General features: G+C 36.3%; 2 protein-coding genes across 2 annotated transcripts in view; both read right to left on the reverse strand.

The window, feature by feature from the left end:
• Window positions 1-780: 780 nt before the first annotated feature.
• LOC136798791 (uncharacterized) lies at window positions 781-2634 on the reverse strand. The gene is made up of 4 exons (XM_067055461.1): window positions 2494-2634; window positions 2142-2243; window positions 1358-1468; window positions 781-1227 (listed from the first exon to the last, which is right to left on the reverse strand). The coding sequence occupies exons 1-4, from the start codon at window positions 2542-2544 to the stop codon at window positions 1144-1146; spliced, it is 348 nt and encodes a 115-aa protein (XP_066911562.1). The 5' UTR covers window positions 2545-2634; the 3' UTR covers window positions 781-1143.
• A 1087-nt stretch (window positions 2635-3721) lies between these two features.
• The window catches only part of LOC136798793 (nucleolar complex protein 2 homolog), a 35809-nt gene continuing 24147 nt past the window's right edge, over window positions 3722-15383 (reverse strand). The window contains exons 14-16 of the mRNA XM_067055464.1: window positions 15149-15223; window positions 14608-14769; window positions 3722-3973 (exon numbers count right to left, since the gene is read on the reverse strand). Coding sequence (XP_066911565.1) covers window positions 3797-3973; window positions 14608-14769; window positions 15149-15223 — 414 coding nt within the window. The 3' untranslated portion in view covers window positions 3722-3796. The remainder of the gene's footprint in view (window positions 3974-14607; window positions 14770-15148; window positions 15224-15383) is intronic.

Here is a 15383-nt window from a genome sequence, read left to right on the forward strand (position 1 = left end):
CCGGGGCACCCGGAGGTAGGTCCAAAAATCACTCGTACAATTATATTCGAATTGCACTCGTTATCATGTGATGACATATACTAAGGTACTCTCGGGTACCTAATTATTCCAACCCCCCCCCCCGCTTAATAATTTTTAGGAAAATGTTTGGAAAGTGCCCTTTCTTTGACTTAATTCTGCTGTATTAGCCTCCTTTTCAAGCATTTTCCACCCAGGACATTTTTATTCCAACCCCCCCCGCTTATTAAATTTTGAGATTTTGTCCAACCCCCCCCCCAGCTATTAGGTACCCGAGAGTAGTCATTCAGGACTATTTCCTTCAAATTCCATATTTTTTCCAGACAAGTATGCCAATCCCAGACGTATTTTAGACATTTCTGGCAGCCCTGTATTAGGTTATTCCAAACAATTCTAAAAATGCATGCACTTTTTTATTGTGATCTGTGCAGGGTTCCCACTGCTTTAGAGAAAATATTTTCCCTAAAAAGGGCCTTTCCCATGACTTTCACACGTGAAAATGTGCCTTAGGTATTAAAGTTGTCAAAAAAAGAAATAAAATAATTGGATAAATTAAAATTAATTGTTGATTTTGAAATTAAAACCCAACCTTTGAGAAAATTCCCTGACTTTCGTCCATTTTTTCTGATTTTCCCTGACTTTTTCCAAAAACAGCCTTTTCTCAAGGTTTTCCCTGACCGCTGGGAACCCTGCTGTGGGTTGGTTGACTAATACTCGAAAATGATTAGTTTGGTTGACTAAAAATTTTTCAGACAACAAAAGTGAATATAAAAACATAACAAATATGTATTTCAACATTATATCAACTCAAGCTTTGTCACATCTTGCTTTGTTACGTTAAATAAATACAACCCATCAAGGGAATCTTTGTATACTAAAGAGTTATTTGTTTAAAAAATTCAAAATACGACTATGGTGAACGTCTCTTTGTAAAAACAGCAACATTAGGATTCAACCTGTTCAACAGTTTATTATCATAATATCCTCAAGTGCAGACATACAGAATGTACGTGAATGTCAGATTCGACATATGGTGTGTGGAGAGCGGATTTCAACAGTGTGCATAGCACAAGCTTGGCATGAATATGTACATGGGTAATTTAAAAATGCAGTCAATTCCATCATTTATGCTTCGGCTTCTTGAACTGCTAATTTTTCTGGTGCTTCGTCAGTTTCAACTTTCTTCTTCTTGATTTCATCCTCTGGAGCCTGTGCAAATTTAAATTATAGGTTATTATAGATTTCCAGAGATTTTTTTCATTCAGACAGTTATCAGGCTAATACCAAAAATTTTAATTCAATGATTTAACTGTTTTGGCAGAATCTAGAAAAGCATTACCTCAGTGGGGGCATCTTTTCGCTTCAAAGATTCTTCAGTTTTTTCTTCAGTTGTTTCAGTTTCGGTGGTTCCATTAGTTTTTGGAGTCTCTTCTGTAATTTCGGTGGTCTCCTAAATTACCAATAATACAGTTAATCAGTAAAGTTAGTTAGCAAGGACCAAAACTAGGACAATTTGATTTCATTTTTCTGATCAGGTATCAATTTCTAAATGATTAAAATCTGATCTCAAGCTTTAAAAGTGATTTTCTTGATATTTGTCAGCTGTATTGGTTGCTCTTACCCAACCCACCAGCACAGTAGAGGACCCTGCCGACGCACCGGACTGTCTGGTGGCAAAAAGTATCCTTTCGCAGTCCGGTGTTGTACACAGGGAATTTTGGACGCCGGACATTTATGAAACAAAAATTTAAGAAACACCGGATGCACCACCGGACTGGTCATGTATGTCCAGTGTTTTGATTGTCCGGTGTTCTTTAAGTCCGGTGCGTCAGCAGGGTCCTCACAGTAGAGTTGAATTTTCCATTTCATCAAAATGCACAAGGCAAAAATAGGTTTTCTAAATATTGAAAAATTTGATATATGTACAAATTTTCTATGTGGGAGAAAAAGTAGAAATTTAGAGACAAGTAGTAATCTGCTGTCTCAAAGTAAATTCTTGAAGGGACCCCTAACTGGAACATTAGCTAAATATAGTCTTCTCGTGAAGCTTAGTTCTCCAAGTTTTCAATGTGAAATTTAGAGTATTGATGATTGAGTTGTGATTTGTAAACCAAAAAATTTACCTTTTCTTCTGTTTTTTCAGTGGTTTCTGTTGTTGATTCAGGAGTGGTCTCTGCTTCGGTAGTTTCTGTCTTCTCTTCAGTAACTTCTTTGGTTACTTCTTCCTAGAAATAACAAAAAAAAAAGTTCTTCAAGTCTTTTAATCAAAAATCTCTAATTTTGAGGGCAATCAAACCCATGTGTACTGAATTCTGATATTTATCTTATTGATGAATTTCGAGTAGATACATGATTTTCATACATTTTATAAAAAATCGAGAGCTTGACAAAGGGTAGATTTTCTAATCACCAAACGTAACTGGAATAAGTGGCTTACTTTTTTTCGACTGACAATTATTATTCAAACGTAATTACCTTGTTTTCAACTGGGGTTTCAGTTTTTTGTTGGGCAGTTTCATCAGCCATTTTTCGTAGATTTAGAGTTACAAGCGAAGAAGAAAATTGAAGAGATGCTCCCCCACTTCAGTCAGCTGCGATTGAAAGAATGATTTCGATGAATTATGGCGCCAAAATCTTAATATTTATAGCAGTCGTTGTCAGGGGGTCAAACTCTCCGAAATCTATTGTATTCGCACCATTTTGTTTTGTTTTAAACCAAAACAAAACCCCCTATCATGTTCTCGCGCTTTCTTGGATGCTTCTCGCTGATTGGCCGATTTATTATAAAATATGCTCTCTGATTGGTCGTTTGATGATCACATGGTTGAACAAAAGACATGAGGATTTTGAATGAATGGCCATTTCTGCTCGCGTGGAGTAAAGCTTTTACGATTTCCTGCAGTTACAAACCGACAAATTTTTTGAATGGCCGACCTCTTTGACGTATTTTCTTGTGCAAAAAATTACTAGTAGATTCAAGCACTCGATACACAAACTTCGATTTGTGTTTTTTATTCTTTCTTTTGTTCTTACTGTTTTAAGTGTTCAATACTTTTAACTCGGTAGAAACTGTAGGAAATCAAGAGAGCAGAAAAGAATTCATTTTAGAGCTCGGGTTACTAGTCTACAAAACACGCTTTTTTTTATAAGAATATACGAGGGATAGGAACAAATTAAGCAAATATTTAAAAAGAAACTAAATATCAAGGCTTTATGGACTGTAAAACACTCAATTCTTAGGAAATTGCACATATAAATACACGTTTTTTTATTAGAACCCAGTTTATAAGAACATTGAGGCTGAAATTCGTCGAAAAATTAAGAACATCGTAAGAACATGCCCAGCCTCAGTTTGGAAAAAAATGACAAGAAACTACAATTTTTTCCTCTTTTCAAGCAGTTTTATCTAAAATCGAGAGTCAAATATTATCCAACTTGTACCAATTTTAAGTGCTCTTTATTTTGCATGATATTGTCGATTTAGAGTAGTCTGAAAAATTAAAAACGCATTTAAGAACATTTTAGGCTGAAAATTGCAAAAAAAAATAGGCTCAGACAAATTTAGGTGTTCTAATAAAAAAACAAAAAAATGGGTACTCACAATATACAGTAGTGTAATTAAGATATTATTAGAACATTTAAGCCTGTACATCCCCTGTACATAGTGTTTTCTCTTCAGAAATAAATAAAGTTAACGCCAACGTTTTTGTTGTTTCAACCAGTTTGTTTTTACGTCATAAAAATATACGGGGATAAAAAATTCTAAAAAAGTACAAATTTATTCATCATCAGAAAATTGGAAATCTTCTAAGACGTCCTCCTCATCATTTTTCGGTTGTCGAGAAGGCTGTTTTGTTTTCTTCTTCGATTTTTTCGATTTTGGGGCATCTGTTTTCTTGCTGTCGTCTTTCTCGGACGCCGGTTGACCTTTTCGTTTCCGTGTGTTCGATTTGGTCTAAGAGGATAAAGTAAAAAACACATTAATAAACATGACAAGTTTTATTTCAAGGTTTCAACTTTCAATCAAAATAATAGTACGCGGAGACGTGTTTGTCAAAACAAACTTTGAGAAGGCATCTCAAAGACATTTTAATGACTTGTTAATACGAGGAACGAAAGATACGTCATTGAGATGTAATCATGATGATTTGATTATAAATGAACGAAAGAGATGTTTCTCGTGTTGTTTTACAAAATAAATCATTACTTTCAGACAGAAATGACATTTTTTTTCTCATTAAAATTCTGACGTAGAGGACCACAGGAGTATCAATTCAATGTTTCGATTTTGACATTTTTTCGTTAGAGGATGAGCACAAGTCTTTAACATAGAAACAGTGAAACTGATGAGAAGTTCAGAAACATTTTAAATTGCATCCGAAACCTAATTGAACGTACACAGAATCGAATCTTCATTACTGTTTCTATGTTTCGAACTAAATACTGGCGCGCGATGCCGAAACAACCCTTCGACGGAGCAAAATTCCAAACTGCGAAATTTTTAACAACAACTTTTATTTAAACATGATTTAAAGCAGAAAAATACCACTGAGACCGTTGACCATTTCTTTTAAGAAATCGGGTGTTTTAGAGTCCGCAAAGCCTTAATATGTTCTTAACTTACCCTAATATTATGGCCATCGAAGCCTAGTGTTCTTATAATAGTTTGTTCTTATAAAAAAACGTGCAAGTAAAGCTTTCAATTTTTGGAAGTCGTTTGAAAATCTCGCTACTTTGTGAATGATTAAAGAGATTAGTAGCAATTAGCTTGAAATTTTACATATTTGTGTTATATTTTCTGGCTTTGTCCAAACAAAGGTTAGGAAATTGTATGTTTTCCCCACGTGTTTCCCCCAACATCTGTAGTGCAACAGATTTAAGATAGGAAAATACATTCGAGAAAGAAATTTCCCGATCAGATTAGGCAAAAGTATTATTTCGAGTAGAATACACTATTATCCAAAATACACGTTTTTTTTTATAAGAACGTCAAAAATTTTCGAAGCCTTCAGATGTTCTTAGTTTTTTGGATTTGAAGCCTAAAAATGTTCTTAAAATGTTCTTATTTTCAGCATTTTTTTAGCATTTTGATGTAATTTCTTAAGAAATTGCATGTTTTTAAGTCTCCAAAGCCTTAGTATGTTCTTAGAAAGTTCTTAAATTTTTGGACCTCGAAGCCTTATGTTCTTATATAGTTTGTTCTTATAAAAAAAAACGTGTATATTAAAAATCAGGAAGATAAAAAGTTACACTGAATAAGGCCCATACGGTATTGCCTTTAAAAAGCAAGGTCATGCTTGGTCAGAAAAACTTGATGGTTCCAACTTTTAAGTTTGACTTAATACTCCTAGCTTGGCTTGGGATAGTTTCTGAAATCTGACGCTCAGATTGTTCTTATAATAACAATTAGGTTCTTAAATTTTGTCATAAATTTAACCTTGTTAAAACTGTTCCTAATCTCCAAAATGCTTCTAAAAGCCAATTCGCAATAAAAGGGTCCCAGAGTGAGAGAACAGATAGGTACTACACATTTATCAGCAGCGAAACACGTCAAACAAAAATCAGTTTTTCAACAACATGTGTATTATTAGTTGGTAAAGTGTGAATTAAGCAAGTGAGTGAAAAAGAAATGCTTGTGAAAATGATTTGAGCAAACAAGAAAGTTAGCATAAAGAAAAGTGCAAGGAAGCGACCTTTGTATTTTTTAACAACGATCACAAACAACAAACGAAAATCCTGTCGCTGGAAGAGTTTGGGAGAAAAACTTAAAAAACTTAAAAAAGTGCACATGTTTTTTTTTAAAAAGTATGTGAAACAAAGGCTTAAATCCAAAACTTAAGGAACATTCTATCAAAATTACACTAAAATACTCACTCGCATACTCAAGAACAGCCAAACCCTTCAAAAAAAATTCTAACATTCTCGTGAAAAGAAATTAAGTATTGATTAAGTTGGGTTTTTGCTAGAAAAAACTAAGAGCCGTGGAAAATGGAAGACATTGAAAAAGTTAGGAAAACATGCGTTTGATTTGCAACATACACTTTTTAGTCAGCCCCGGTGACTCTTCAAATCGGTTCGACGATTTTTTTCCCGCTGGTCGTCGTCGTTAAGACTTTCATTTTTAATTCCGATTTTGGATTATTTTCGGGAAACAGGATTTCGGGATTATTTAGCGCGCGAAAATAATTTTTTCTTAGCAAGATAACATAAGAAAAGAAAAAAAACACATAACATAAAAGAAGCCTTATAATTAATAGAGTCTGCTAAATGACGCGCCTTACGCGCCCACGCGCCCTCATATTTTTAACGCGCCTTCGCGCCTTACGCGCCTTACGCGCCCACGCGCCCTAAAATGTTACGCGCCCACGCGCCTACGCGCCCTAAAAATTTGACGCGCCTTAAAATATTGACGCGCCCTGGTAATTTGACGCGCCCTAAAAATTTGACGCGCCCTAAAAATTTGACGCGCCTTAAAATATCGACGCGCCCTGATAATTTGACGCGCCCTAAAAATTTGACGCGCCCAGATAATTTGACGCGCCCTAAAGAATCGACGCGCCCTAAAAAATCGACGCGCCCTAATAATTTAACGCGCCCTGATAATTTGACACTAACTAAGTTCAGTTACTTAGTAATGAAGATCAGTAATTTGAAGATCAGAGTTTTCTCCATGTCTCATAAAGAATGTTGTTCTTATGCCAGTGTCGTTCTATGAGCGATTGAGGATACAAACCTTTTTCCCGAGTATTTTATTACCAAGCCATAATTCGTGTTTTCAGTACATGATTTTTTTCTACGTCACTGCAGTAATCAAATTATTATTTTGAATCACTCTTTTCCAAATTGAGATGTACATTTAACAAAGACAGCGACAATGGAAAACTTTTCAAAAATTCCCAAGTCAATTACAAAAAGTCGAGTTTTCTGTGAAGGGACAAATTTGAGCGTACATAAAGTGTACAGCCGATTAATGGAACGGGTCGACTTTAGGCTAATCTCTTAAGAAATGATCATTTTGCTAACACCGGCATTCTTTTACATACCAACCATGTATGATTAGACTGGTCCCATTATTCCGTCCGTCAAAACCGTCGAAAACTTAAGGCACATCAAAACCCTAAGGCGTGTCGAAATCTTAGGGCGCGTCAAATTTTCAAGGCGCGTCGAAATTCTAGGGCGCGTCGAAATCATAGGGCACATCAAATTTTCAAGGCGCGTCAAAATCATAGGGCGCGTCAAATTTTCAAGGCGCGTCGAAATTCTAGGGCGCGTCAAATTTTATAGGCGCGTCGAAATTCTAGGGCGCGTCAAATTTTATAGGCGCGTCGAAATTCTAGGGCGCGTCAAATTTTCAAGGCGCGTCGAAATTCTAGGGCGCGTCAAATTTTCAAGGCGCGTCGAAATTCTAGGGCGCGTCAAATTTTCGAGGCGCGTCAGGCGCGTTAGGCGCGTAGTTATCTGGTACCAGATGTAGAAATATGCTACGACACGCTTTGCTCTGAAGGTCGGGCATATTTTAACATCTGGAAGGTTTGCATTACGGGATTTGACTTGACCGCGTTTAAACATTTTGTGAGGAGCTTGGAAACGATCAACAGCAAGTCAGCATCTAATTCCAAATCGGATGCGGGTGCTAGTCAGAAAATATAACACATCGGATTCGCATCAGATTTGTTATATTTTCTAGACTAGCACCATATTCAAAATGGTTCGGAATCATATTCATGTACTAGTAAACAAACATAAATAATCCCTAATTTAGCTTCATTTACATGAAAATACAACTTAAAACATGAATTTATTGCTTTTTCCTACTCACCTAGACATACTCGATAAATATTACACTAACCTTCATAGTTTTCAGGGCAACAGGACCTCAAAAGTGAATTTTCAATGTGCTCTGTAAAATTACAAAATTGGGCTGTTCTGTTGGTACACAAAAAGTGAGGTTTATCATTAGTAAGATACAAACTACCTATACAGAAGTCTGTAGATCTTTCTGAAGACAAAATTATCTGTTTTGTACACATGTTTGTACTGCTGCTAGAGACTTTGACTGACTTTGACTGCTGTCGGTCAGTCGGTTGTGTTCAGTTGTCTGGCGGTCAACAGTCGTTTTGATAGGACCGCACAAGATTATGCCAACATGAAACTTACTGAAAAAGCATAAGGAACATACCTGTTACTGTTTCTTTATGATTTGAGTTTGGATTTGAGAAAAATCAGTAAAAATCAGTCCACCAAAAAAAACAAAAAATAATCAACATTTGTGTGTAAAAAACCATCTTTAAAAGGTTGGTGCATTTACAGAAATTACACTGAATACTAAAAGTAATACTAAGAAAGCATAAAGACATTTATAATGTAAAAAAGTCCACCAAAACAAACCAAAAAACAACCAAAATCCAACAAGGATTCTTCACTGTACTTGCCCTTCTTGAATCCGAAATTTGCTTTGTCATTGAAGCGCCAAAACTATATAAATAAAATTAGTTTTTGACGGTCGGCGCAGCAGACGTTTTCATGCTATTGCAGTCGGGACGAACAATATTCTTGGGCAAGGGAAGATTAAGCCATTGAACCCGACTGTTGTCGGCACATCAAAGGGCCACTACTAAACCTCTCCGATGGTATATTGGTCCGCTCCTTTAGAGCTTTAGCGTGGGCGGCCGCCAATACGCCATCGGAATATCAGATAAGGCGCGTAGGCGCGTGGGCGCGTAAGGCGCGTAAGGCGCGAAGGCGCGTTAGAAATGTGAGGGCGCGTGGGCGCGTAAGGCGCGTCATTTAGCAGACTCTAATTAATAATAAGAAAAAAGAAGAGAGAAAAAATTCTTTTTTTGCGTCATATCCAATAGTTAATAAAAGATGCTTTTGCATTGTAAATAAAGAGAGCTAATTATAGAGAAAGCATAGATGGAGAAAGTGAGTATATCAAAGAAATCTTTTTCCTTCGAATAATGTTAAAAGTTATATAACTACTTGTAGACTATTTCTTCTATCTGGGTCTTTTATTATTCTCATGGAAAGAGTATAACAACAATTGAATAAATAGTCAGGGAGCAGAGCGCCAAAAAAAATGTCAAAAGTTGTATTTTGGTGGGACTTTTTAAAACTTACATGAAATGAAAGCTTATGTTCCATAGAGCTCAAAACACTTTACTTGCCATCTTGAATTTACTTGTGGGCTTTGAAATCAATCAAATCACATTTCATTTTTCAGTTACAAAAAAGTTCAGTTTTTTGTCGCCATCTTTCTTTCTCATAACACAGCGTTCAAAATATTTGAATCTTTTTAGGGGGTTCATACAAAATGAAACGAATAAAAGAAATGAGAGAATCATTATCTTTTTGTATCTTTTGTATATTCACCTGTTTTATAAGATTTATTTACATTTCTGTTTACTTTAACAAAATTGAGATAAAAAAGATTCTTTGATCTTTCAGTGAAAGAATAATTTGTATACAAACCCCCGTCTATAACTTTTATAAATGAATACATTCCATTGCATTTCGTAAATAACAAAGATTAAAAGTACGCGAGAAAAGCGCGGGAAACCTTTCTACCATGTGTAATGTGTATTTCACCACAGCAGGCTCACATATGCTTACACATGTTTTTTTATTAGAACACAAGGCTCTATCACTTAGGCCGAAACCCGAGGGTACTTAAGCAAAAATGGATGCTGGGTATGGGCGGACCTTGGGTCGGTTTTTTCACCTTCCAAAGTCTCTCTAAAGGTTATAAATCAGAAAATTTCAAAGTAGTCTCTCTAAGGCCTAAGGGTCGGAACATTCGCATGAGTTTTAGAAAAAAAATTTAACTTTAACAGGAAAAATTGTAAAAAAGTCTCTCTAAGATGGAAGGAAGTTTTTCGAAAATCGGAAAAAATTTTCCAAAAAAGTCTCTCTAAGGGTCACTTTTTCACTAAAATTTGGTCTCTCTAAGGGTCGGTTGGTTTTCATCGGAGGTCCGGTCCGCACACATTCCCCTCTCATCGATCCGCCAACCCTAGTACCCCCGGCGGCCGAAACCTGAGAAAAAAGAAGAACAATAAGGTTCCAGCCAGACCTTTAATCTCAAAATCGGCGAAGAGTATGTTGTTACTTGTTGGGGAGATAATGGAGAGCCTTTTCATATTATTGACAAATATCTTACGGATCTTACGTACATTCCCAGTTTAAAAATCACGAAAAAAGCTGGTTCTTATAAAAAGAAAGCATGTAACAAAATGCATATTAGGCCTGGGCCCTGGCCTTTTTATTTGACTAGATAAAGAGATAGACCAACGGGACATATTTAAAAAGATTTTGTCGTAGGATAGACCTTACTTAGTACTTTCTTAGAGGGACTGAAAAAGAGAAAATAAAGGACATTTTGTGAATTTTATGAGGCTTATAGGGGATAATTTGACCAAATTTTTGATCTTTCAAGCAGCAAAAAGTAGAAATTTCCAGTCCATGGGACTCAAATATAATTTTTGGATTTTTTCAACCCTCTTTTGTCTCAAAAAAGGCATCCTTGGCTGGAACATAATATTCATATCCAGAAAGTGGCGTCTGGCGATTTACGAATTTACTCGAATTTACTGACTCAGTAAAGGGTCAAATTAAATTCCTGCCAACAAGATTTTATTTTCAAGAACTTAGATTATTAGTCTGCGGCTCAACTTTGAAAGTGATAGAGTATAGTGACTAAGGGCCCCCCAGCGGTTTGCGTGAATGCGTGAATGGGCTTTTTTGGTTGCGTGAATGCGTGAATTGAAAAAACTTGCGTGAATGTGAAAATCCATACTTCTATTGCGTGAATGCGTGAATCTGCCCTGTTTTTTGCGTGAACGCGTGAATTTTTCCTTTACACAGTTTGTAGAAAACCCCAAGGTAAGCACCTATCCCAAATTCAAGGGATGCCAGGTGAAGGTGCACAAAAAAATCAGGAACTTTCAAATTCTCTATTTTATAAAACGATTCATGATTTAGATGCGCTCTCTTTCTTTGCCCCCTTGAAAGTGTTTGTTTAAGATAAAACCATGGTTATGCATGATGAGTAATCGAGGGTCAGGGCCAGCCAGGGCCAGAGGCACTGCGGGCAGGAGGCGGCCATGACTTCACCACGTTTTTGCAAATAAAATGAAACTTATTTCAAAGAAATTTTTACCCATGATGTAGACTTTCGATAACCTGATTTCTTGGCAAAACTAGTCTGAAATGGAGTTGTATTTAAGCACATCAGAGGGTTAAAATATAAATTTTCTTCTGTCGGCCCAAAACATGGTTGCGCTTCCTTTATAGTCACTATGTTTTTGGCCCCTCCACGTTAGGAAATTAATTCGCGAGCCCTGATTAAAACCTTTCTTTTTAAATTCTTTTGATCGCTTCGCTCGCAACAAATGTTCATTCGTTTACCTCATTTTACAAGTTATCAAGCGATCGTACCTTGCCTCTATCGAATTTAGACTACATTCTTTTTCAATGGTGTTAAAGAGAGCATTTTTAGACAAACGCAAGTGACAGAAATGCAAAAATTTCCTCTCTGCGTAAACCATGGTTGCGCCTCCTTACCCCTGAGCTAAGCATCATGGTGTCATACTCGAGTTTGTTTGACCTATTTTTGATAATGTTTAAGCTATTTTTTGTACAAAAATAGCGTGAATTGCGAAAAATTTTTGCGTGAATGCGTGAAATTTGGGTCCGCCTGGGGGGGGGGGGTGCCTCGACTAAGGAGGTACAGATGGAAAAAAATTATAATCTAAACCCTGCAATCAATCTTGATTAACTAAAATAGATCTTTTTCAAGACTATTCAGGCCCGGTGGAAGCAGGCAGAGGAGGCTTCACTTTAGCCTCGCTTCTTTTCAGCAAAATGCACTATTTTCTCCATATCCTGGTCTGGTGAAATTTAACTCATTTAATATGTTTTCAGCCCCAACATATTTACGGTCGTTCCTCCGGGCCTGTTTATTAAAGCAGAATTTGGATTGATTAGTAAATTTTCCTTTTGCTTTGAAAAAATGTGGTCGGGCAAAGCCAGGCTGCCCCTTCCATACTGCCGTGGTCCCTGCTTAGTTAAATCAAAGCAGAATTAGCTGTCTTGTTCAAGAATACACTTCACTGGCTTATGATACACGATGGAAAATTACGTTCAGAGGTGACAGTGGAGTGATAGCGGCTCGTTTTGAACGTGTTTCAGCATTTCCTCAGCACCTCTTACAGGTCAATATTTTAAATCTTATCATGGTAGTTTTGAAAGAGCACTTATGAATTCGAGTTAGAGTTTTCAGGACAAAATATATCGCTAAATACAGGGATGTTTTCCTTTACCTTTCTATATATTGCAGTTCATCCGTATACTTTATAACACATAGAACATTCCCTTTAAGAGTTAAGTAATTTTACAGACCGATCGACAGGGTAAAAAATAAACTGTTCTCCATCGATATTCATCAACTCCCTTGACCAAGACACATAAAATATTAGATTTAATATGTTTGTTACAATTTCATTGGTAAAATCGTTACGGTCAAAGAATTCTAAATTGAAAAGAGTGCAAAAGTATTGGTCTGTAAAATACCCTCTAAGGTCACGTGACTAGACCAAAATACAATACAATCATTTTGTTTTATGAAGGTCTTTTAGTGGTCAAAATTTGGAATCAATAGCATTTGGCGATCCCAAGATATCAGGGGGGTCAAATATGTCCCCCCTGGGATTAGCCATACAGTAAACTTTTGTCCGTGCAAGGCCCCACAAGTAAATTCAGAAAGGCAAGTAAACGGTTTTGTGACCCTTTAGGCCTACTTAACCATCCCTGAAAGTTTCAAAAAGTCCCGAGTGTTATTTGATTTTTTTGGCGCTCTGCTCCCTGACTAAAATCTTTTTCACCGACTTCTGCTTTGGATACGGATTCCACTATGCACTGCTCTGTTTTCTTCTGAACGTTTCAAGCAAATAGATATGTTCTTTCAAGCTGCTCAGATTTTAACAAAGCCAGATTTCTTATCTGTACTTCCTATTAATCATTCTAAGCCTTCTCAGCATTTTGGGCTGACTTTCCAGCGCAGCTGGTTTATTTTTATAAGAGCCAGTAAAATTTTGCTGAGGCTGGGCTGTTCTTATTTTTTTGGGTCTTTGAGCCTCAAATTGTTCTTATCCTGTTCTTATTTATAGGTTGTAATTGAGGTATTTGAGGCACTTTACCCAATTTTTACTACTTTGACCCCTAAATTGCTTAAAATTGAGTAATTTCAGGCTCAGTATTGTTCTTAGATTGTTCATATCTTTAGGCGATTTTGAGCCTCATTGTTCATGTAAAATTGTTCTTATAAAAAAAAGTGTAAAGAAAACACTGAAAGATCGATACCATGCGTGGTAGTGACACAAAAAAGCAAAATCAAAACAGCAATGTTTCATTGACGCATACTTTGTTCTTCAGTTTACTTGCTTTTTTATAAGAATGTACTAATTTTTTGATAAAAAACATCCTGAAATATTCTCAACAGTATTATCAGGTTTGTATTCAAACCAAACCTAATGTTACATGTAATCATTTCCCAAACAAAATAAGATGTTTTTTATGAAAGTCTTGAGCAACGGTGAGGATAATTGGGCATTTACAGGTAAAAATGCCCTAGATTTAGCCTAAAATTGGTATTCTTAGGTTCAGTTGCAAAATTTTGTGACTTTTTTATATAATACACCACACTGTGTTCAGCAAGGGGAAATAGCGAAAAATCAATCTTGATAGTAAATGAGGTTTGATTGAGAGGGGTGGCAGCGTAGTATTAACATGGTTTATCACAAGATTAATCATGCCGACAGCAGTAGCCTTCATTCTTGATACGGTTTCATCCAGAAATAAAAGGCACAGTGGCTCGCGTATACGCTTTTATAAGAACAAACTATATGAGAACATAAAGGCTTCGATCGATGGTCAAAATATTAAGAACAAGTTAAGAACATTTTAAGGACTGGCAGACTCTAAAACACCAATTTCTTTAAGAAATTGCACACAAGTACTCAAAAAATGGTGAAAACAAGAACATCTTAAGGCTTGGGGACACGTGAACTTTTTTTGCGTTGGTGCAATGCAACATGGCCCATCCCACCAACACACGAAAAAAGTGTGTGTCTCATGGTTTCTTTGTTTTTGTTTCATGGGACAAAAAGTGAGGGAAATACCCATAAGACACGCTGATTTTGTCCTTGGGACAATGGAGCAAAATCGATTCAAATCAATTTTGCTCCATTGCCTCAGGGACAAAATGAGAGACACACAAATGTTTAAGTGCTGTCGATTTCACTTTTATTGGTGGAAAGAATAATGGGGTGGAGACACGAAAAAGCGTTTTAGGTTGGTGGGATGGGCCATGTTGCATTGCACCAACGCAAAAAAAACTTCTCGTGTCCCCAAGCCTTTACTTAAGAACATTTTTAAAACTTAAAACTCAAAAAGTTCTAAGAACATCCGAAGGCATAAAAAATTTGGAAGCTCTTATAAAAAACGTGTATAAAATAAGGTATTCGTATTTGTTTTCGATAAAATTTTGTGCGAAGTCTCTAACAGTAACGCAAAAATTATATTTATACACACCTTTTTCCCGCCAATTTCTTCTTCATCCGCCTCTTCGCCATCTTCCTTTGTGACGTCATCACCATCTACTTCGTTCGCAGTAACGCTCTTCATCTCTTTCCACGTGGCGAAAAAATGATCCAAAGAGTTTTTCTTTGCTTTTTGTTTTGCTTCCCAATCTCGCTATTAAATAACAAAATCAATTCATGATATGCACCACTGGAGAGTCTTCTGAGAACTTTTAAAATTTTCCACCCAATACAATAAAAAAACAATAGAAAAAGTGACGTATTGGGTGGAACAAAAACAGAAAAGTTGCATAATATCGTGAAGTCACTGCATTGATGCATACCATGAATTATTACTATTGGTATTATTAGGAAAAACCAGCCTTGACTCTGACAGGTTAGTACCCAAATTTTCAGATCAAACTCTCAATTCAATACGATGAGCCTCGAAAAATTGAATATCAAGGTTGAATATCAAGGGGTAAATCATTGGATATAATCATTGATAAGGTAATATATTTCCTCCTTCCCCGATAAGAATATTTTTAGCTTACCACTTGATCAGTGTCTTTAGGAGAGAAGTTGACATTGTTTCGTTCTTTGTTTAATGATTCGCCATGTTTTTGTATCTACAAGACAAAACAGATTTGAATTAGTATAAACTAGTTCTTAGGACTGTGTGGTGATCTCGAAAGGACTGAAAAGTCATGGACAAATCTTAGGGTGGACATAAAAATGTGGTGCCTTGAAAAAAGCGTCCCTAGCAGCTGCCTCTTTAATATATTTCGT

The sequence above is a fragment of the Clytia hemisphaerica genome, unplaced genomic scaffold (assembly GCF_902728285.1).
Source record: "Clytia hemisphaerica strain Z4C2 unplaced genomic scaffold, Clytia hemisphaerica genome assembly, whole genome shotgun sequence".
Classification (NCBI taxonomy): Eukaryota; Metazoa; Cnidaria; class Hydrozoa; order Leptothecata; family Clytiidae; genus Clytia; species Clytia hemisphaerica.